At 38.4% G+C, this 25,209-nt stretch overlaps 1 protein-coding gene across 5 annotated transcripts; it reads right to left on the bottom strand.

Annotated features, from left to right (window-relative positions):
* Positions 1 to 10,783: 10,783 nt before the first annotated feature.
* On the bottom strand, positions 10,784 to 25,060 carry chico (insulin receptor substrate 1 chico). Of its 5 annotated transcripts, none has more exons than XM_011639550.3 (11): positions 24,271 to 25,060; positions 20,891 to 22,891; positions 19,589 to 19,734; positions 18,878 to 19,166; positions 18,330 to 18,446; positions 16,860 to 17,207; positions 15,801 to 16,213; positions 15,165 to 15,580; positions 14,281 to 14,701; positions 13,955 to 14,195; positions 10,784 to 13,864 (listed from the first exon to the last, which is right to left on the bottom strand). In XM_011639550.3, the coding sequence occupies exons 2-11, from the start codon at positions 21,273 to 21,275 to the stop codon at positions 12,906 to 12,908; spliced, it is 3,735 nt and encodes a 1,244-aa protein (XP_011637852.2). In that variant the 5' UTR covers positions 21,276 to 22,891; positions 24,271 to 25,060; the 3' UTR covers positions 10,784 to 12,905. The 5 variants fall into 5 exon arrangements, with proteins under 5 accessions (XP_011637852.2, XP_088940029.1, XP_011637853.2 ...); XM_089083903.1 differs by having other exon boundaries at positions 24,647 to 25,060; XM_011639551.3 differs by lacking the exons at positions 16,860 to 17,207; positions 24,271 to 25,060 and having other exon boundaries at positions 20,891 to 23,075.
* Between the last annotated feature and the right edge of the window lie 149 nt (positions 25,061 to 25,209).

The following is a 25,209-nucleotide window of genomic DNA, read 5'->3' as shown; positions in this document are numbered from 1 at the left end:
TATTACCTTATTATCTTAATTAGAAGCATGTAGTTAAAAAAAATTAAGAGAAGATAATTAATATAGGAAAAGTAAATTAGTTGAGATATCACCAAGCTCTGCATACGTGTATGTGTGTAAATGCGTGCGTACGCGTATATGTCATTTATAAATTGAAAATAAAAGTTTTTTTACAAGTCACGCGAACAAAAATCACATAATACCTTAAATCTCTCTTTTCCGCTTGTCGTTCTGATTATCATGATGATTCAAATAGCGAAGAGCGAAATTCAGAAGCGCGTTTGACGGCATGCCCGCTCGAGCGTTTCATTGCATCCGTGAGTAATTATGTGAGAATATGATGAACGTAATATCGCATAAATAGTCATCGTCGTGCGATTAACAGCCTGTGTATAATCGCATTTCCATCATCATTGAATTGCATTAAATTTCGATGGACATTATACGTCTCGTGCAGTGTCGGTTGTGCATTTTGCGCGACCGATCGTAAATAATGAACGCAAAAAGCAAAATGGAATAACAATGATTATTATCTCATTATTTTCTAATTTTCTATCACAACGTATATAATAGATAACGAAAAGATAAAAGAAATAACATTTTGAATAATTATTCTAGAAATACCTACGCGGAAAATAAATCACTCGTAAAAATAAATTTATTGCAGCTTTAATTTTCGCAATCTTAATTTAAATAATCGTAACATACTCTTTTTTTATTGTATATAAATTTTATTTTATCTCAGTTTTATTACAGTTTTATTATTTAAAATTTTATTTTTTTCATTAAGCGTTAAAAAATTTTTTTAAACAAAAGATTCTGTTACGCGTTCACGAACGCGTAAATGTATTAGCGCATTTTGCTCGCATGCTTTAAAACTGTGGTTTTTTTTTTTTTATTCTACTTAAATGCAACAAAAACCGTCATAACGGTAGCTATAGATCTCGTAACACACTTCGAGCCGGCATGCCGATAAAGAGCACAGTTATTGCGTGACAGTGTTAAAAGATTTATACAGCAGTCGGCGGCTGTGCGATGACACTCTCTACGCGACGTCTGCTTTCTGTCATTCGACGATCAGGCCAATAAGATCGAGCCCGGTGAGCGGATTACAAACAATTATGTTACGCTTCATTTTTTAATCGCATGCGACGTTACGTTACAATGCTATTCTTTGTTATTCAGCAAAATTCATCTCACAATCTATTGGTTTGAATTTAGATATGAGATGGCATCTGATTAATTAATATTGAAGCAAGGCGAAACGTTTAACGTTTTAATTTTAGAATTACTTTTCTGCTGTTAATACACAGTAAAATCTATATTTTCAATATAGTATATTTATTAGTAAGTGGAAAAAAATAAATGTTGAGATAATTTAATATTTTCATAATAAATATGAATTTCTTTAAGCTTTTCATATGTGTGATCATTGTACCATGATAAAATACTGTGTAATATCATTAATAAAAAAAAAATATATATATATATGCATATAATACTTAAAAAAATATATATATGATACTTTCTCGGATAAAAAATTTCATCTTGCCAGTATTTGTGTTCCATGTAATTTGTATTCCTTTATATAGAAAGAAAGCTGCGATGCTTTCTTACATAAAGAAGCGTGCATTTTACACATTTCAAAAAATCTAGACAACGATATATCGATTTTATTTGACGACCTCCCAAGTCACGTCGGAATATTTTACGTACGATAATTATTTCGTAAAATATATCGTTCCCAGTTGTTGCAAGGTCTCCACAGACCTCCCTGGCAGAAACGACCGAGTAGACGACGCTGTCTCGCAATGCGTAAGGAACAGCCCCTCTCGAATGCAACAAAAGTTTTATGTGCATGGGTGGATACGGCCACAACCTTACAACGATATCTGCGTAGTGTCACTTAGCGTACTGCAGGCTCACGCGTTTAGGCAACCGTTTGGAAACGACAAAACGTTCACTGTAAGTTAACACCGTGGACGGAAAGACGTTGCACCGAACGTGCCGGAGTTTCCTCCTATGGCATTCTCGCTCCGCACAAGAAAACTTTCTCGTTGACTATTAAATACATCTATAATCTATCTTTAAACAACAAAGCGAAAATTACTACCGAGTTGTTCTCAATGGGACATTGGCTAAAAATACACTTTCGAAATAAATCTGGAAATATAAAAATGCGTAATAATTTATGTTATTAAAAATGCAGGTAATAAAATAGATAAAGTTATATATAATTTAGTCATAAATATATATATATATATGTTATATATATATGTTTTATATATATATATATATATATATATATATATATATATGATTAAAATTACACATATAAAATTAAATATATATATATATATATATGTTTAATTTTATATGTGTAATTTTAATCCATATTATTCACCGTTTACGAATTCGCGATACTTCTATACTCACTTACATGAAAAAAAAATTAGATTTAAAAGAATAATGATTTAATGCGGAATTCTCTATGATATAACAAAATGTAATATAACGAAATTTATGACTAAATTATAAGAGTCACTTACAACACATCTGAAATAGAAAGATTAAAACTTAAAAGATAAATAGGAAGACTCCGAAGTTTAGTTATTTATTATGTACAAATCTACAAAGGAAATATTCTTGCTTCCTTACGATTATTCCTTATCGATCAAAGAGAGTGAGTGAGAGAGAGAAAGAGAGAGAGGCGTTACAGATACTAATAAAGATATAATACTTATGTTTATCTTTATTTCTCTTTATTTATCTTTTCGAGTTTCAAAGTTTCACTTCCGAAAATTTTGGTTTTTCAAATTAATCTCTGATATCCTCAGTAATCGAAAATAATCACTCACTCACTAGCTAATCACTCTAAATGTAAATAATCTTTTTTTAGGACTAAATAATATAATATAGAAATAATAATTTTATAGTATTCTCTTTAGTTTGCAGAAAAAATCATTTTTGGCAACAAATTTTATTTTTATAACAGAATATGCCAACAAGATATTAAATATGCCAGTGAATTATTGTCCAACATTTTCACTATTTTCTTTTCTGTTGGGAAATCCTTTAGCAGAATAGTCTGAAGATGACAACCGTAATAATAATTCTGTAATATCAATTATAACATTATAATACGATTAACAAAGCAAATTTTTATTTTGGCTAAATTTTTAATTTAAAATTTCAAAATTCTTAGTTTAATGCGTACAAATACAGCAACCATTCATAGCGACAATCATTTTTACAACAATGATGAATCACTTCTTTATTTGATGTTCCTTTTACTTTTCCGATTGAAAAGAGTTTCATTTTGTCAGTTACAATACGCGTAACATCGAAGCTAACGATCACTAGACAAAAGCATGTTTACGGAAAGCTTTATAACCGTTAAATAATATTGCTCAAATCGAAATTTTATTCCTATTTTGATGCGACCTTAGTTTTAAGATTTATGGGTTTTGGAGCATCATATAGAAGAATTCATCTTATATGAATTTTTACTTTCTTTCTGAAATTATTTCCTATTTCCTTTTAGATTTGAAAAAGAGTCCAATAAAATCTTTAATAAAATTTTATGATTTTGAAAAGAAAAATATAAGAATTTTATGATTTTGAATGGAAAAATATAAGTATTAAATAATATAAAAAAAGATGTATTCTTTATAACAATATGTAAAAATGTTTATTGAGATCGAAAATAAGATAAAAACGTCGATTTCGGCAGGTTAATAAAAATCACTTTTAAATAATAATGCAAATAAATAATAATAATAATAATAATAATAATGCAAACAGATACAAATAGCGACCTCGTAAATACGACGGTTTTTCAATATTAGTCTTCAATATTCGAGTCTTCTTTTTTTATCTGTATTTTCCACGGTCGAGAATATATATTCCACATAATAGGAAAGTTATAAAAGAAAACTATAAAAGTTAGATGCACATTTCACGAAGAGAAAGAGCGAGCCTATAAAATGTGTCCTTGCTTCCGAGACACGTGATTTCAAGGATGCACTTTTTCTTTTCGTCCCTTTTATTCTTATTTGACAGGGAAATTATTAACAGCAGCTGTAATTTTGAGATATGTATATTCCTTAACTTGTTTGTTACCGTGTAACATTTCATGTCTCTAACAGCATACATAGGAAGAGTTTTTTTAATTGAGCACAAATCCATCGCACTTTCATTGGACAAGTGACAATATGAGGTCTTCGATGGATGTTTGATGATCTGTTTTTAACAACAATTTAATAAACGTTAATTGGATTGGAACTAAGTTCAACCGAGCAAAATCTTAAAATTTATATATATTGTTAGGAAATTTATATATTAATATATCTATATATATATATATATATATATATATATATATATATATATATATTTTTTTTAATTTATGCATTGTTCGAAAATTAAATAATTTGTTTATATTATAAAATGATTGTGAAAACTCATCCCAGCCATAATGAAGTATGGATCAGCTTACTTTCCGAAGCGGACATAAAAGCCGACATAAAAATCGAAGTTGTAGTGATATCTATCGGTGCTCGTTAGCCTCAATAATATTAAATATTGTATATCCATTTATTAATATAAAATTATTAATATAAAATTATAGACCTACAATATAAGAACGAACGGCAATTAGTATTATTCAAAAGCATAAAGATGAGATATACAAAACTCTTTTATGTTAATATTATTAAATGAAAGATTTTTCATCCGAAAATGTAGATATTAACATGTATATTTATTCTGTGACATATATTAATTATTAAACTAAACATAAGACATGTAGAATTTTTATATACTTTGAGTGAAGATCACAGAACTGACATGACTTTATTATACGATCGTTTTACGCTCTTCAGTCAATCTTTTAATGTTTTGCGTCTATTCATTTTGACAATGCATTTACAGCTTTTGGTATTGAAAAATCCTTATTTACATTAATGCGGAAATCCAAAACAGGTAGTGTAACACAAAGTCAAAATTGATGCCACGCGCCACGACCTCGAACAAATCTTTATTTCCGAAAATCACATTGACCTTAGAAACATATTACTGTTCATGCACTGTTTCCCGCCTACTGCGTACAATGCGGCTGTACAACAAAGCTCTAGGTAACTTCCTGTATTACGTTTCTTTCTTCTTTAAGAAGGTTAAGAATGAGAATCAATGAGAATAGATGTGCTCAAAGAAGTTACAAATTTGGTTATCGAATTTATATATATTTTATATATATAAAATATGTAAAATTGTATGTAATGTAATTGTTATGTAATATTTAAAATTATATATAAATATATATATATATTTAGAGTATGTATTTTTTTAGATCACACACATATGAAACATAATGTATGTAACAAAACTGATGAATGGAAGTAGGAAGAGGCCAACCCATGGCACGCTTACAACAAAAGTACGCGTGCCACTAGCGTGGCATGCTGTCAAAGAAAAATTTAAAAAGTCAAAAATAATAATAGAGTTTATTAGATAAAAGAAGCTTCGCTTTTCATGCAAGAAAAGGAAGAATAAGTAAGATTACATAAGGGATAAGTCTCTTTTATTATTTAGTTTCTATAACCATGGAATGAAAGATTTCGAACATCCATAGTGACACGTCAGATAAAAAGCTTGACCGTTCCTGTAGCTATAATTTTTCAATCTTTTGTCAAGCGAAAAATTACTACATTGAGCACGACTTTCACCGTAAGCACAATAACATGTACAACTATAGGTATAAATGTATAAAAATAACTGTAACTCAAATCGTAAGGTTTTTTTTCTCTCGCTAGAATCACCGCGAATCGAAGTTATATCGAAATATATCGGATATAAAAATATCGATATAAAAATATATAAAAATATATATAAAAATAAAAACATGTACCTATATAAAAGTGACAACGAGTTACAAGTATCAGGGACGCAGAGCTCGCGAAGATTATCACACCCTCGTCGTTCCATGGAAATTCAACGAGAGCGATCTTTTCTCGTAGCGCGCGCGCGCGCGCGCGCTGAGGGATGCAGCAGGAGGGGTGGAGGACGCAAGAAGAAGGATGAGACAGACAAGGACGCTGCCGCCTCTGATCTCGGCGATTCCATCATCAGCGACTCGGAGCCCGGAATGGCAGATAAAAGGCAATTGAATTTAAATCATGAATACGAACGAAGCGAGCGAGGAAGAGAACAACGCGCGCGACGGAGAGGGGCAGAGAGACGGAGGGAGAGGAAGCGAGAGGAAGGAAGAGGGAGGAAGGGAGAGAGCGAAAACGACAGACACACGAAGAGAGGCAGCCCGAGCCCCGACGGCAATCTGATGGTAGCTTTGTGACGGTAATGGCTTCAACCCCTGGCCTCCAACCCCCGCAGGGCCTGCACCCCTTCTCGTTTACCGGTGAACACACGGAGAACACAAACACCGACGGGGCCATGTGTGTGTGTGTGTGTGTGTGTGTGCCGCAGCCTCATGTCGAATTTGTGACTCCGGCGCAAATACGCACGTAGGCAAATGCGACGGCAAATTGGCATGCTCCGGTACGGTCGGCCGGAAATATTCCATTAATTACAGGTACAAAAGTGCGTTACGAAAATATCGTTTGCGGATTAAGCGACGCATTTTACGCTGATGACGAAGCGCGCGGCGCCATCGGAGGCAAATTGGTTCTTATCTATCGTTTGGTTTTTTAGTCCAATAACGTAAAAAAAAAAGAGAGAGAGAGAGAGAGAGAGAGAGAGAGAGAGAGAGAGAGAGAGAGAGAGAGAGAAACGGAGAAACGATTTTATTAATGATGTTAACAATACAAGCTCCGGAGAAAAGAATAATGGAAGCTAAATAAATAAATGTGTTTTATATCTTCTTTGTCATTATACATAATGTCGTTATATAATAATAATAACAATACGTATTTGTGTGACACATTTTTCAACGGACATTCCGGTTGGGAATAATTAATATACAGCTTTTAGATAGATTAAAACTTCCGAGTAGTAGTTCTCTTTGACGATCAAAATTATTATCATGTATTAATTGTATGTAAAAAAAAAAAAAAAAAAAAAAAAATAAGGAAATTGTGAGGTAGACGTAATTTTCAGAAGGGAAAGAGAACTTGAAGAAATATTGCTCCCTCATCGCGAGCGCACGCTTCGCATTGTTAACGCTACCGGAAGTAAGCGAAATTTGTTTACGATCGATATCGATCATTTTATCGGGGCAACAATCGGAATAAGCATCCGTGTCGTTGAGGAGTTTTAAATAAATATGTGTGCCGAATAAACAAGCGGGAGAGCGCAAGTGCGCGTCGGATACATGTCACAAATAGATCGCCGCGGTCCGAATAAATAAAGCCGTCGCTCTGACAAGTGTCGCAGGACGAGAGTGCCGAGTGCTTCCTGGAGAGAGAGAAAGAGACTCTCCCCCTGATCGATCCTCCGCGACCCCGGTTTAGACACTCGTGGAAGCCCGGACGTCGACACCGTGACGCCCGTTCACGAGCTCCACCCACGCGTCGCGCCGTCGTACATGCGCAAGCCAGACGGCTCGCGAGATGACATGTTCGCCAAACATCGTAAAACGGCCGCCCCGTAATCAATTAACCCCGGCTGCAATTAGTAGGCGTACGCCCGTCGCCGCCGCTGAATTCGTCGAGACTTCGTCTCTTCTTTTAGAAGACGATTGGATCGGCAAATGCGATTTGATAATGCGCGCGTAGCTCGCGTACAAAGGACAATTGTAATTGTATTGTACTTTAATTGCAAATAATTTACAAAAATTGCACACGCGCGTGTATGATATTTTTGTTATGATATTTTTTTTTTACATATATGTACATTTTTTTATGTATATTTTTTTACATTTTACATATGTATTTCTTGAAAATAGAATAAAGGTTTTGGATCGGTATATGTACGAGGATAAAGATTTGTACTTTTGTTCAGAAATCAAATATGAACTATTTAATAAGTGTAATAAATTTTAGAAAATATTTATTTAGTTAATTACTATTTTATATTTTTTTATTTTAATTAAATAAATATAAACAATTTATAACTAGATCTGGGTAACTAATTACGGATCAGTTTTCAAATATTATATCTCTTTTAAGAATATTATCAAAAATATTATTTAAGGAGAGCAATAGACCTAACTTATTTTATATGTTTTATATGTTGCAATGTAAATAAAAAATTACAAGTAGTGATTTACATCCGGTTTCAGGCTCTAAATATGAATCAAATGCTACTAGATACTATTAGATTTTCAAATAATAAAAGAAAAATGGAAAATTTGAAAATGAAAAACGGAACGATTTTTTTTATACTTTAAAAGTAACAGTCCTTTCCGGCGCTTCGTTTCCATCATTTCACCTGTTTTCTTATTTGCCAGTAGCGCATAAAAAATTTTCTTGGAATATGTTTTTTCCTCAAACTCTCCTCATTCTCGTAAATACTCTCTTATGAATGCATCTCTTACACTTTTCGAAAAGAAAAAAATATAAGGTAAACATATAAAGAAATATGACGCAAAAACGAACCACTCAATCCGTCAGTGCGAAGACGTAATAATGGCCGATGTTATTTTATGAGATTGCGTCTCCTTTGATTTAACGTTTGTTTACCTGCAGTTAAGGCTTCTGCTGACTCACTGCAGCCATCTTGAATTATGATGTCAGAAGCGAGAAAAAGCACAAAAAATACATTAAAATACAACATTTTTCGATAAAATAACATTTGCAATCGATAGAACATATTTGTGAAATATACCAAAATTTTTTTTTACTTCAATAATCAAGAAATAATTGTGTGTTTAGAAATAAACTATATCTAATTAAAAATGGAGCCACAATCGGGGAAGAGGAAAAAAAATTTTAATGTTCGAAAATTCCTTAAATTTTATTTCATTGATACAGACTTAAGAATAAAATAAATATGAAATTTTTTTTCCTATTATTTTAATTTGGGATAAATATTTCATTTTAAAAATCTATATCAAAATTTTTAATTTAATTTTCTGAAAACCTTGTTTTTAAGTGGTTTTATGGGAATGATAAAATTGTAAATAAAAAATTGTTATAAATATTTATCCAATGTATCATTGACGCGACACGTAATAAACTTTTAAACATATATTATGTTACATTTACTATCTAAATAAAAAAATAACCATCATTGGTTATTTTTTATAGTCTATAAAAATAAAATCAATTTAAAGAATATTGACAAATACACTTCTCACTTGATATTTAATATTAATAAAAAAGAAATTTCTAAAATTCTGTTTAATTTACTTAAAGTTAAAAAATACAATTTTACTAGTCTTAGTTACAATCATAGAACTTAAATTTGAGATGATATGTCTGATATTAATAATTAATTATTAATTGTAATTATAAATCGAGTAATTTTGAAGCGAGTTCTGTATTTTTAAACAATTAATCTATATATTTTTCAAATATTATGTAATTTAGAAAGAAAATTATATTTTTACGGAATAAATTTTACAGATTCAGATCGTATTACATGCCATTTATAAAATTGGTAACGTAGTTTTCTAATTACTTCGAGTCAAGGTAATCCTAATTTTGCTTAATAATTTCTTTTTTTGTAAAGAATGCATGCAAAATTTCTATTCTATTTCACTAAATATATGTACTAAAATTCATAATCGTGATAAACAAATTAATAAATATTATACTCACCCGATAAAATCAATTCAGCACCTACACATGAGATTTGAAAAATCATTTCAAATATACGGCAAGTGGCGTCATCTAACAGGAAGTATTTCAAATATTGATATATGCTATATTCTCTTAGATAGTTTTGTTTCTCAAATTAGATTTTAAAATATCTTTAAAAAAAGAAATAATTTAAATCCGCATAACGATAAATTATATCCAATTATTTAAAGATATAATTATAGATAGATATTAGATAATAAGATATTTAAAGATATAAAATTATCATCTACCAAGTAAAGATCTAAATAATACAAATCATAGGCTCCAAAAACAAATAAATTTTTAAAAAAATGTTTAGTATTCATAATTAAAAATTTCCCAATGACGTATGTTCTACAATAAATAAATTATTTCAATATATAAAATATAATTCAATATATAAAAAAATTATCAAAATATAAAGTAGAAAATTAAAAAAATAATTATCAATCGTTACACTATTACTTTTAAAATTATTCGAGAATTAACGATCAAAATTTCAGTTTTGCTCTTCAAAAGCTGCAACGAGTTCTACAAGATATCTTTCCATGAGGTAGTGGCAAATAAAACAACTATATATATTGCGAGTTTATTAATTATTAATATTATTATACTTAATATTTATAACATATATATATATATATATATATATATATATGTATATATATATATATATATGTATGTATGTGTATATATAGATGTGTATGTGTGTGTACATATATGTATATGTACACGCATGTCCGTCATGTATATTTCTGTATATGCGCACAAAAAAAAAAGAGAAAAAAAATACCACCACACCACGCACAAGCATGCAAGCACGTACGCACGTACGCACACACGCATGCTCACATCTCCCTCGCAAAAACTTGCCGGACATACGTGCACATACACAAGACACCCTGTACTTTACGATACAACCGCAATATGTTTTACATAAGATACATGCAAAAAAAAAAAAGAAAAAACGCATAGGTTTCAGCTCAAAACGAGATAAGCCGTACTAGCGGTAAAGATTGATTCGTCATGTATAAGCATCTTTATCCTTATTTTTTTTTTTTTTTTTTTTTCTTTTAAATATTCTTCTTATTCTAGATTATCCTTCTTTGTACCGTCCCCCGGCACGTCGCCGGTTGTACCGTTTTCACAGAATATCCTGCAGAAGGAACATGCATATATGTATACGTGTATGCGACTGTATGTATATGTGTGTACGTATGTAATAAGTGTATTGTGTACGCAGTCGAATCAGCTCCTTTCGAGGCGCTTCGACCCCTCATAATTTATATGAAAAGCATTATAACACATGTATACTGCCATTGTACGGAACATCTATTTTGTATCTGCGAATACGAATTCTATGAGAGAGATGTCGATCTAACATTGGCGGGTAACATTCTTTCGCGTGGGGACAGTCGGACCCAAATCAAATTCGGCACAGAGGAGACGCACGGATGGATTTCCCAATCGGTCGGCTTCTGTCGCTCTGCGGAATTTCATCCGGTTTGCAATATCGAAGATATCACGAAGAAGACAAGTCCATCGCGTTTCTCTTTCAGTACTTATGTTTCTGGTAGTGTACTGTTACACACTACCGTATTCTATGCGATAGAATCGTAAGCTTCCTAAAGCTTATCGATATCTCAATTTCTCGGTTTATTTTTATTCCAATTAGCGCTGATATCAATGGGTTTAGTCGCAACGTCTAAAAAGCACGGTTTCGTTGGTATTATGAGAATTTTTGTTCGTTTTGAGAAAGACCGACAGGCCGCCGTCGGTGTATAATTCTGCGCGAGAATAGACTTAGAACTTAGATATTTTCTTTTCTTTTTTTTTTCCCTTTTTTTTTATATATATATATATAAAAATTGCAAATTCATGATTTCTTACGTCTAAAAGACTTCGCAGATTCCGTTACTTAAGGTCTCATTAAATTGTCCAAAGATCTCAGATAAAGGTAAAACGTTTAAAATAGAAGCCGATATTTCATGTCACACAAAGGCGCAAAAGTTTATACACGTGTATATATGATTACTGTTTAAAATTAAAAAATGATGTACGAATATACTCGAATCCGACAATTTGGTCGTTCTAAAACGTCAGGGTACAAGTAAGCGCAAACATGATAGATATAATAACATGCTATTTCCTGTACAAAACCAATGATGCTAAGATTTCGAAGAATCAAATTCAATAGAATTTACAACGCGCAAATAAAAGATACATCATTAAAATTTATACCGTATACCGGAAAATAATAATACAATTTATGTTGTTTATCAGCGCACCTTTCTACTAACTTTTCACCTCCCCGAAACAATATCATATAAATATATATAAATTCCGTCGTCAGATATCATTGGGAGATTATTATAAAATATACAAGTTAAATTTGGTGTGTTGTGTATATGTATCTCTATATATATATATATCTCACAAAAAGAATTGACTTATATATATTTGGCTTGTCAGCATCTGGAAATATATAATACAAAACAAAATAAATTTTGAAAGATAACACACAAATCCACTAATAGAATTAAAATTTAAAAAGTTTATACATTTTTACAAACAACAATTCTCTTGTTTAACTAGATGATACAACTAATTTCAAGAAATTCCTTTTTTCTACTGACCAATTATAACACAAATATATTATTTAATTAAGTAAAAGATAACATTTTCTCGTAGTTTGCTCTTTCCTGTTAAATTTTATCAATCGTTTGATATTAGAAATAGCATATGTGGACAGATTTGAAGACTCTCTGCGGAATCAGCGACAAAAATTATCTCATTTATATTAAAAAATTTCACATCATTCCGATAAAATACGATATTAATGCAGTACAACCAGAACTATAGGTACCAACGATGCTTATTTTTCAAACGATTTAAAATAGGCTGCCAATCCATATACTAGAAAGACTGGCGAGCGATATAATGCCATTAGGCTGGAGAGAAAAAGAAATGAATTATATATACAGTTTCTACCCGGCGCCTTGTTCATTAGACCAGCCGAGCCAATGTCAGAACGATCGATTATACCCTGCCTACTCGTTGCTATCGTGGGGAACACAAGAGGCGTCAGCCAAGTCATCCTCCATTGTCACGCTGCCTGGTGCATGATACGAGGATGGCGAAATATGCGCATTTAGAATAACGCATATCTTAGGTCTGCTTGTCTGCGAGTTTCGCGAAGTCGATTTCGGCATAAGTGAAATTCTCCTGCATAGACGCTGGCGACACGGGCGCTGGATTATCCGGTAAATCAAGACTAGCGTAATGCAGTATTGCCGCGCCCGGTTGAAGTTTCTCGTAGCCTTCGCTGTCCAACGGACTCGGCGTGGGCGTAGGTGTAGACGTGGGCGTAGGCGTGGGTGTCTCATCGATGAACTTCGGCGAGGATGGTTTCGGCTGTTGCACGGTCGATGGCTTGAAACCCGTCAGGGTGGGACTGGTGTTTGGTGAGGCCGTGACGAGTCGTGGTTTCGACACCGTTAGATCCGAAAGTTTTTTCGTTATTACATTAATGGGCTTACCGTGTTCTTGTGATGACGAAGATTTAAATAGAACACGAGCATTCTTCTCTACAGGACTAGGTGGCTTCTCGTTATTCTCCTTCGACGAAGGCTTTATTTCTGTCAACGGGGTAGAACACGACGCGCAAACCATCTTCGCGGGTTCCATCACAGCGTATTCAGCGTTGTTCTGATTTTGGTTAGAAACATCTGTCGTGGAGAATTCATCATTTTTCTTCGTAAAAGGCTTCACGGGTGACTGAGGACTATTCAGGGAGAATGGAAAGATAGTGGCCGATGAACCTGTAGGCGTTGCTCGTGGCGGAGAAGCGGGTGTACTCGCCAGACTCTCGGATGTCGGACTTCCATTCAAAGGTAGAAAGTTTGGAGTTTTAGTCGGCTTACTGCCTGCCTGAATCGCGATAGGTTGCGATCGCGATTTTTCCTTGCGACTGCCCGTTCGTGTTTTACGATTGTTTCGATTGTTTCCCATGGTCATATTTATGTAGTCTTGCTCTAAACTCGGCCGCGCCTTAAAAGACATCTCGACATAGCCCTCTGGAGGACGCCTCGGTTGTGGAAGATCTACCGGTGCCGTTCTTGTGCTACCTAAATATTCATAATAATTTCCGCAATTATTATTTTTTTATTATACTAATTTAATATCGTAAATAAATTTTATTTTTTATGGGCCAGTACCTGGTGGCCCGTTTGTTTGATAGATATCTTCTTGAACAGGCGATGACACTTGTTTCGGACTCGCTTCCGAATGCGTCCAATCCTCTATTGTACCGTCCATCTTCATGTAAGGTCCTTCCGCTTCCTCTACCGGCTTCAAAGTTGTAATTACAGGTTTATGGGCGAAAGTTAACGACGATATATGCATGTGGCTATGATTGTGGTTGGCAGTGATTGTATTATTATTGTTATTGCGATTGATCTGTAAAAAAAGAATTTTATTATTGCTTAACACCGATTGTATGGCAGTTACATCAACAAGATAGACATCGGCATATCGATAATACCTTATTTATGCCACTCATATCGACATATGCGGCAGTGGTCGATACGGGAGCTTGTCCGGGCGACATGTCGACATAGGAACTAGCGTCGGTGGCAGTAGAGTAAGTAGAGTACGGTTGCGGTTGTGACTGAGACTGGGAACAGGATAATGGAGGCGAGGAGAGAGCAGTCGGAATACTGGGCCTCGTAAAATCCAATTCCATGAGATCCCCCATACGGTCGGATGCTCCAGAGCACCCCGAGTTGTGTCCCCAAGAGCTCGATAATAATGGCGCGGAACTCGATTTTGAATTCGAGGTATCCGAACCGGCTGGTAACGGCGCAGTGATCACATTGGCTAACCTTCCGATCTCGGGCCTCTTCGATCGGCTACCTACAGAAAATGCTCGCACTCTGTTGGCGTCTTGCGGAGTTATATCCAACCTGCATAAAAAATGACATAATAAAGTTAGAAATCTCATTTATATTATTCCCGATTAATAACATCTTTAACAATGTTTAAACAGCTCAAACAATTAAAATATTCTCTTAGATTTCGTATGCAATTACTACAGGAAATTTTGCAAAACTTTACATTTTATCTGATCAATAGTATAAAATCAATATAGGGCCGAGATGTAGAAAAATAATAAACATATTTATTTCCCTATAAAAGTAATTATAATTATGTTGGTGAAACAATTTCAGCTTTACAAAATCTTCAATAGACATAATAAACGTTAAAATTAATATCAAAGTTTTAATTAAAATTAATATAATTTTTTATAGATTATATAAATAAAGATATAAATGTACATCAATAAATATAAACAAATGATGTTAAGAATAAAATTTTTAATCAATATTTTTAATTAAATTCTAACTAAATTCTCTATAAAGTTTATACCTGTTTTTACGATGTCTATTGGCCTGTTCCGGTCTGGATCCGACGGAGTAAGCCCTAGTTGGTCTGGCTTGCAGATCCTCCCCGGGTGTTAAAAAACTGGTGACCTTATCCAGATGATACTCGGAAAATCGCAGATCCGTACTAGGTGTGCCAGACGTAACAGAACAGCTACTGCCATCGTTCTGTGACATATCGTCCGGGAAATGACCGTTGTGACTATTTACAGGATCCATGTCAACGTAGCCATCATCTCCGACTGGCGCCATCGGTACATAGCCGTCCACATTGCTTTCCTCCACAAGAGATGATCCGCGAGAATGCGAGTGAGCTGTCGTTGCTGGACTCATGGGCATGTATGCACCCCCGCGGCCCGGACTCGAACCACATGGGCTATACATTTCACTCTGGTAGGAACTCTGCAAATAAAACAAAAAATTAGTTAAAATTAAAATAATTAAAATACATTATGTACGAAACAAAATTGGTATTACTTCATTTAAACTAAATATCATTTTGTTTAGAAAGTGTCATAAAATAATGTTAAATTTTATTAATACATAAAAAAATAGTTTACAATCCTTTTCTTTTTTGTAAATTTATTAAAAAATAAAGAAACAATATCACAAGTATACTTACCTGAGAGGGCGAATGAGATTTAAAGTTTGGCGAGTATTTCAGATGCGGATGCGACGTCGACCATAGGGCGTAATCGTCACCTTTCTTGTCCAAGATCATGGGCTCATCCGGCGTTAAGGAATGCCCATATCTCGAGACGGTACTTTCCTCCATAATATTTTCACCGCAATCATCCATCGAGGGTGATGATCCGGCTGAATCCGATGAACAGACATCGGAAGATGGACTAATAGGCATCGATGCGATTGGTGGAGAATATGAAAGGCCTCGTCCACACATGGAATGCGGTCGCGGTATGTGTGACATGATATGGGCTCCTCTAGGATGGCTTAACACGACCGTAGCGGGTTGTCCCTCACTAGTGGTACGAGCCCTCGATGGTAAACTATCACATCGATCACGTCCAGTAGCACCTGCAAACATATTCGTCAGAAATCTCTCTTCGAAACAATCTCATTCGCGTACAGTAGAAAAGAAGCCAGTACTATCGTCCCAGCATAGCAACAGCGGTTAGTTTTATGTTCGCATATATAAATTATTATATATGTACATAACATTGTTTATTGTTAAATATATATATATATATATATATTGCTTTTTTTAAAGTCAAGCAATAGACAGTGATTACAGTCATTTTGTCAAATGTTCTGCATCCGCAGAACTCACGAGTTATGTATAATAAAATTAAATAAAGCAAATAAGGTTTGTAATAACCAATTTGCAGAAATCATTATACCCAAGTATCAACACTATGGAGCATTCAGAAGAAATATACGTATTCATTCCTTATATTCAATAACGAGGAAACAGAAGATACAAAACTAAAGCATTTGTTTTATAATATGTCGTGCATTTAATAGCATGCCAGCAAAATTTTACAGCTGTGATAACTATGATCTCATATTGGACAAACATAACATTGATCAATCGGTTTTTATACTTTTGAAAGGTCCGGATGCGGATAACAAAAAGAGCATTAACAAGCATACTGCAGAAACACTGAAGGATAAAACAGATATTGGGATCGATTAAACAAATGTGACAGAACGAAATACATACACCGTAAAACGGATCTTTTAGATGGTTGCGTTTGATTGATAATAACGGCAGCTAAGGGCAGCGACAAGGTTCTCTGATGGGATATTGTCGCGGTTGTGGTTGTGGTGATCGTCGCGGTGACGGTCGCAGTGATGGTGGTAGTGATGGTAGTGGTGGTTGCAGTGATGGTGGTGGTAGTGACAGTGGTGGTAGTCATAGTTGCATTTGTTGCTGTTGTGACATGAACGGATTGGGAATTATTGACGGAATGAGGATGACTCGCTACCGAATGACGACGTCTAGCGGTACCGGCACTGTTGGCATTAGTCGTGGCAATCCCAGTAGTCCAAGCCCCGGTACCAGCAACGGCTGCAAACCATACACCTCTCACTATCGCACAACTGTCTTTGTCTTATGTGCATCTTGCGCCGGATTCGACAGATATGGCACGGATAGTGTACCAAACGTGCTATTAAATACATGACCGCGAAGAATCTATTTCTTATGTCTTGCGATGCGTTATTAACAAGAAGTCTGACACAGGAGACCTATTTTAAAAATTCTTCTCTCTTTTCAACCAACGACTATCTCAAAGTTTATCTCAAATTTGAGATTCGTTTTCCTATATCGAAAACTTTTTATACAATAAAGAGAATTGCGATAAAACGTATAACACCAAATGACGATAAAGCTGATACCAATTTAGTTTCCTATCTTTTGTCATCATTTTAGCAAGATGCCAGTATATGCTATGTACATTATATGTAATGCCTGACATCAAATAATTTATAGATTCCAGATAACTTATTCAATTGTGTTATAGTCATGCTATTTACACCATAAAAATAACACTCAGATAAAATAATACATATAATTACTGATTGACTCAAATCTTTTCCTTTTTAATATAATTGATCATTGCATTCATATAAAACTTTTAGTTTTAGATTTAATAAATAGCGAGCAACAATTAAAACCTTTTGAATGTAGTTTAAGGTAATGACCTTGATAACATATATCAAAGTCAAAGTCATCGGGACAGACTCCCCTCATCGATATATTTACCTTAGATTTTTTAAATTATTTTATATTAATATTTTATATTATATTTCTAATGTTAAAAAAATATCTATACTTTATCAAATATTCATTAATATTCTTCACAAAATATTATGTATGATACTACAATTCTTTTCTAATTTATTTTTTCTAAAAAAATACAATTTATATCAATTGCACGTATATAAAAAGCATGATATGATAATGATGCTACAGATATATCTAGATAAAATCTAATGTCTCAAATATATGAAATAAAAGAAAAAATGCAATGACCAAGTCTTTGAATAAGACCCTACACTCCATGAAATGAAAAACTGAAGAAAAATATAAACGACATATTCACACTGCTCTCGTGTGTCCTGTTTGCCATTCAAAATCCATAGAACGCGAAAGAAGGAAAGCAAATAGCTATTGTGACAGAGAACAGACCCGTGACTGTATTGGTGGAGGAGGTATTCCGAGATTGACTACACTGTGTGAGAGCAGAGGAAGTAGCAGTCTGTTCTTGCAATGGTTCCACTTGTTCCTTGTGTGTCCTCTGTTCCTCTGTAAACCCCGTAAACCCACTCGTGTTACTCTAAAGCTGTGCTCTAATGTGTACATACAACGATTCACCTAGTTTTCTTAAAGTATACAACTTAATGTGCGTGTGCAATTAGTAGTAATTGATGTGTAAAGGTATGGTGTATTAAACAAAATTTCAAGTATAGATTCAAAAGGAATTTGTAAACGGGACAACTTTAAATACACAAATGTGTCGTATATCCAAGCAAACCGAGACGCAGGGTCTCTTTGATGAGCTCCGACACTATAGATACATGATAATCGAAATGTCCCAAGTTACATATGTTACATTGCATTTCAATAAGTAATACAAAACACTCTGAAAAGACTGATAACATAATTTACATCCTGATGTAAATCACAACGTGTAAACGATATGTACAGAAAGCGGACTTTCGAAAATTGTATCTTACCCAGGGGTGAAAAGCCATGAAGCTTTTGACCCGTATGCCGTCTCTGAAGAACGGATATAGGTTTGCTGGCTTCGTTGGCGGAGGAACTACGCGTTCTTTGACGAGGTCCCACTTCGTCTTTGTTACTTTTCGAATTTCTCATCGCAGTCGTTATTACATCGTACATATTGAGCGCGATATTGTTATCTTCGACCGCCATCCAAAATTCGCCATCTCCAGTTACGGCGGATCGGCCGACTTCTATGTAGAATATATCATTCGCGAATCCACAACGTCTAATGTAATTTAGCTGCAAGAAAAAAATAATTTAAAGATTGCATTATTGATTCTAATCTAAATTCTAACGCTAAACGTCATATACATCTTGTTGACATTATTGAATCGACATAAATAATCTTTTTAATAATATAGTATATTATTAAAGTGCAGAAGTTTGTGAGGTTCCACGATGATAAGCTTTCCAAATAAGCAACATTATGACATGCGTTGAAACATGCAACATGCTTTCGCGGCTTAGTCTAAACAAATTTTTTCATCCATTACTCTCTATTACTATCAGAAAAATCAATTTAAATACATCTGAGATACTATGTTGAATAAAACAACACACGATAGAACCTCACAGACTGTTACATTCTGTTATTACTAAATAATAAAACTCGTATAAATAGTCTTAGTATATTCTTTTAATTATATTTTATATAAACTTACAGAAATCTCGATAGAATCGGAATTATCCTGTGCCCCAATCTTCACTAAACTTAAAGTTTGATCGGTGAGGCATAATCTATAGGGCCCGTGAATATTCTTCCGTGCCCCTAGACCTCTCTTTTGCATCGTAACTTGCCATACGTGTTCTGAAACAAGCCATAAAGAAATATAAATCAATCTCATATTTGAACTACAAGAATAATTCATGCATCTAATATTTTATTGATAAATTATAACTATTTAGGTAAATACAATGTAATATATACATTTGCATTGCATAAATAAATATTTACAATAATAAATTATATATTATATCTCAAATTTACCTTCATATATATGTAAAGACTATGCTAATAAAGATAAACAACAAATATTTCTTTATATTAAAATATTAGAAGTCCCAAATAATGTGCAATTTGAAACAAAGGCATTTTGTATTTATCCCACGTCACTTTTGTTTTCTTTGTTTCCGCGAACACAAGAACAATTGCCAATGTTATTTTTACTTCAAGGCTGTATAATTCGCTTAAAATGTGGAAATAACGAAACAAGCGACGAAGCATTTCTTCATTGCATTTCTCTCTTTAATTTCATGCAAATTTAGATTCCTCAAGAACATGAGGAATGTTTGAAATTGCAACATTAATCTTATATGGACAAAATGGATCAATGACTGTTTTCAATTAAACAAAAAAAAAAACCTTGCATTGATTGAAAAAGGGAGAAAGATGAAATATAAAATTCGAGAAGAGAGATCGCACTCCTCAAAAGTCATCGATCGGAGATGTAAACAAATGTGTATGCGCGACCGAGGTTCCTTTTCCTTACATTACAGATTCCTACTCCGATTGATATATGTATATGCACGATAATCTCATCACCATTAAAAAAAAATTGATTACTATCCGTGGAAAACGAGATGATTCGTATATGTGTATTTTTCATTTTGTACAAGACGTAAGCAATAAACACATATGTCGCGAGATCGCATTTTTCACGCGATAGATCGACGTCTCGCGAAAGAGGCAGCGTCTTGGATGAATGCGTCAAGCGGAATTTTTCGAGAATGCCAATCATCCAGTTTTCCACACACAGCCGGCAATCGATCGTAGCGCGATCGGTCCTTTTCGCGATAGCGCGACACGCTCGGCGACGAGAGGAATGCCGGTCTCTAGAAGGCAGGAAAGAAGTAAAGAGACCTCGCAAGAAACCTCGGTCGCGCTCTTTCTCCCCCGCGCTCCCACGTCGCGCTCGCGAGCGGGGAATTTGAAAAGAGGCGTACTACGTTCGGGAGGAATTTACCGAATGTAGGCCGCGGCTGTTCCCCGTCGGGCACGTCCCCGCTCTGTAGCCTCAGCATCGCCTTGAGCCACTCGTCCAGCTCCTTCTCGCTGTCGAGGATCAGGCAGAAGCACTCGTCTTTGGTGTAAAGCGCGATCACGTGCTTGTGCTTGGTGTCGCCGCGCTTGTTGATGTTGAAGCAGCTGTGCAGGAGTATACTGCGCTTCGGCGGCTGCCTGTTCTCGAATTTCTTCTTGCTGTCGTAATACTCGAGGCAGGCAAGGCAGCCGGGCGCCTCGCCGCGCAGCACAAAGTATTTCTTCTTCATCGTCTTGAGCTTCTTCAGGTGGCCGCAGCGGACTACGGGCCCACCCGAGGGCGACGCCGGGCCCCTGCCCGAGGACATCGTCGGGATGACGATCGTGACGATCGTGATCGTCGTTGTTGTTGTTGTTGTTGTCGTTGTTGTTATTGCCGTCGCCGTGTGGATCACGAACGAATCCCACAAGAGTACGCGCGCGCACACACAAACGTTGGCCCCTACGCGTTCCTCGTATCATTCACATGGTATCCCAGCTATTATCGTCCCCGCTCGCTTCCCGCGCTCTGCTCGTTCCCCGTCCTTTCTCCTCGAGCATGCGAGGGGCAGCGTGCGCGTTTTGCGATTCGGTTCGGGGAGCAGCACGTCGTCTCGCACGTGCGCGCCTCGAGTTCTCAGCGCTCAAAGACCGCGTGATGCACGGGAGCGCGGAACTTCATGTTGTGGCGTCGCGAGAACGAGACTGAGGATTCTCACATTCGCGCGCGAAATGTCCTTCTCTGTCTCTTCTTTCCCCCCTCTCACTCTCTCTCTCTTTCACTCTCGAGCGCGATTAACGTCGCCACTCGATCGCCACAGTACGGCGGAGCGCGATCCGCGCACTTTCGCGAGCACAACAACGGCCGTCAACGTGTCAGCGAACCTGCCTTCGCTGATCCAAGAGCCACGATGCTTCATCCTCAATATGTGTCGTTCCTCGTCGCGGACGCTCTTATCGCTCTCAGATTCGACGCACATTGACAGTCACGACGGAAACGATAGCGGGAGCGGCCCTCGCGAGCAGAGCGAGCTAGCGCGCGCGCGCGCCTTCGTACGGCGAGAGCACGTTTCGAGACGTAAATACACGACTGCGATGCGCGCGAGCAACAGCACCGCAACCGGGTGCATGTGCACTCGTCGCGGGCGGCGTTCTCCGACGATGTGCTGCTGCACCGTGCCGTGCTATCCCGTGCTGTATTGTGCTGCGTCGCGTCCCACTGCGCCGCTTCCTTCTTCCCCTCGCGGCGAGCAGCCGTGCACCGACGTCCACTTCGTAGGTTAGGAGGAACGACGACAACAATAACAATGGCGAGCCACCACCACGAGACGGAGACGAAATCGGAGTCGCAGACGGTGGTGATGTGAAGATCGAGACGACGACGACGACGATAACGATGACGATGACGATGACGATGATGACGATGACGATGATGACGATGACGACGATGACGACGATGACGACGACGGCGGCGGCGCGGCGGCGGCGGCGGCGGCGGCGGCGGCGGCGGCGGCGGCGACGGCGACGGCGACGACGACGACGGCGACGACGACGACGGCGGCGACGACGACGACGACGACGACGGCGACGGCGACGACGACGACGGCGACGACGACGATGACGATGATGTTAACGAAGACGACAACGACGACGACGACGATGATGATAATGATGATGATGATGATGATGATGATGACGACACATAACGATTACAATATCACAATCACCCTCGGTCTCTCCCCGCCTTGCTCTTCCTCCTTCGGCGTCGTAACCAAGTAGGGGAGATCCCGCGATCACACCGAACGCGCCCGACGACTCCGAGATGTCGCGACGGCACTTCTCACACTCTCCCTTCTTCGCTCCCTCTTTTGCTCCGTTTCCGTCTCTTTCTCCTTCTGTCTCTCCTGCTCTTTTTCTCTATGTCTCGGGCACGCCTCGAATCCACCTGTCACGCGGTTTCGTCTAATTTCGCCCCGCCACCGATCTCGTCTCGGGCGCGCGCCGAGAGGAACTATCCCGCGCGCCGTCCGTCTGTTCGTCCGTCCGTCTGCCCGTACGTCTGAGACTCCGATAGCTTAGACGTGCCACCGTCGCTCACGCATTCCTCGCGCGTGTAATTCGCGCGATCGCGCAGAAGACGGAGATGGTGACGGTGAACGGAGATGGAGATGAAAACGACGACGTCGGCGAGGCACACGACGACCGTCAGCGCGAACGCCCACGAGGTGCGGTCGTTATGAGCGGGCGTACGAGGCCCTTCTGCACCTGTTTGTCTCTCCGAATAACACAATTTACTGCGTGGTCCACGACGATGTGACATGTATACACACAGGTGCGCGCGCGTGTTCCAATACGCATGCACGAATGAACACAAGCAGATACAGTATGTACACACGCGCACGCAGTACGGTAGGACAGACAGATGGGCGGACGCGCGCCGCACGTGTGTGTGTGTGTGTGTGTGTGTGTGTGTGTGTGTGTGTGTGGTGTCTGTGCGCGACGCACGCACGCGCAAAGGAACAGAGATAGACGTACGAGCGGATCGGACGGTCGCGGTCGGTCGGTCGGTTGGTTGGTCGGTCGGTCGCTCGGTCAGCTAGCCAGCCAGCCAGCCAGCCAGCCAGCCAGCCAGCCAGCCAGCCAGCCAGCTAGCCAGCCAGCCAGACAGACAGACAGACAGACAGGACGGAGAGCGCGCAATACGCGGCGAGCAATAGCGCGCGCGGCATGCACACGACGCATAGAATGAGACGGAGAAGGGTGAAAGGGGACGTAGTTATAGAAGGGGTGGGAGGAGCACTCGTGGCACCCGGCGAGGTGGATTCTCTCTTTCTGGTCGCGAGCTAGCGCACGTCTCGTTTCGTTTCGTTTCGTTTCGTTTCGTCTCGTCTCGTCTCATCTCATCCCGTCCTGTCCTGTCTTTCATGAACGTTACGAGAGTTATGACCGCGGCGAGGAAAACACGACCAATCGACGTATATACGCATGCAAACGGACAGACAGACAGAGCAGCAACCGAGACGAGTGGCGGTGGTAGCTCGCAGGTGGGCGGCTGGCCGAAATTCGCCTCTTATCGGCACGGCCCGTGGCGGCAACGGCGACCGCGCGTTCCTCTCGATAAATAGGCTACTGCCAAGGGCAACGCGATTTTTTTTCATGCGCAATAGCGGCGGCCGACGTCAAAACAACCGTGGCGGCGACGGCGGCGGCATTCCAGGTCGATGCGGGGAGGAAGAGGGAGAGAGGAGGGGAGAGGAGAACGCCCCGCGCGGTTCCTTTTCCTCTCTTTCTCTCCCTCTTCTCGCTTCCTCCTTCCTCCCGTACCGTCGCTCCGTCTGTCGCGACTCTTTCACTCCTCGCGCTTCTCTACTCCGCAGCTGCTCCTCGTGTCTCTTCAGCCACCGTGCCTCTTTCTCCACCATGGAGAGGAGAAGAGGAGAGGGAACAACACCCGGGAACACACGATTAATAACGCACTATCGCCACGCTCGAAAATACACGGAGAGAAAGGGGGAGGGGGAAGATCACGTCCGGCCCGTCGTTCGATGCGGACGTTCGATCGCGTTCGACGAGAATTCGGAAGGTGTTCTTCCTTCTCCCCGTATGCGTTTGCTCGATCACCTCGGATTTTCCGTCGTTTACATACACGCGCACACACGCGCGCGCGCGCGCGCACGGCAAATCCACGTTCCGTACTTACCAGAGAACACCTCGGTCCCCGGACACGCGTACGACAAACACCGCGGCTCGTGATCGCGCGCGAGCGAGCGGCCGACCGAACGACGTCGCAGTCGCCGTCGCGACTGACGTCGTCGTTGTTGTTATTGTTGTTGTGACCGTCGATCGTCACTCTCAGTCTCGATGGCCGCGACGCAAGGCAGCACAACGCGATGTGACGCGGCACGGCTCGGCGTGGCGCGCTGTAACGTAACGTAACGTAACGTAACGCAACGCAATTCGGCTCGTTGAAGCGCGCGCGTGAATCGTGCCCCGTGATCGCCGGGTACGTGGCCGCCGGATGTATTCCAGCAAAAGGCGATGAGGCTCTCGCCACGACACACAACACACTCACGCGACACCTCTCTTTTTCTTTATCTTCCTTTCTTTCTTTCTCTCTCTTTCTTGCAGGTTCACGCCTAGCCAGCCGAACAGACGATCGTGTCTATCTTGTAAAGGTCATGTGTACGGTGAGCTTCGCAGTTGTAAACAAGATGTACGCAGGCGCTGAGCGCGCGCGCGAATGGCGGCGGCTCCGATATACGC

Source organism: Pogonomyrmex barbatus, unplaced genomic scaffold (genome assembly GCF_055798465.1).
Source record: "Pogonomyrmex barbatus isolate J1 unplaced genomic scaffold, ASM5579846v1 scaffold8, whole genome shotgun sequence".
In the NCBI taxonomy this organism is placed as follows: domain Eukaryota; kingdom Metazoa; phylum Arthropoda; class Insecta; order Hymenoptera; family Formicidae; genus Pogonomyrmex; species Pogonomyrmex barbatus.
The sequence above is the reverse complement of the archived record's forward strand: the minus strand, read 5'-3'. Positions and strand labels throughout refer to the sequence as shown.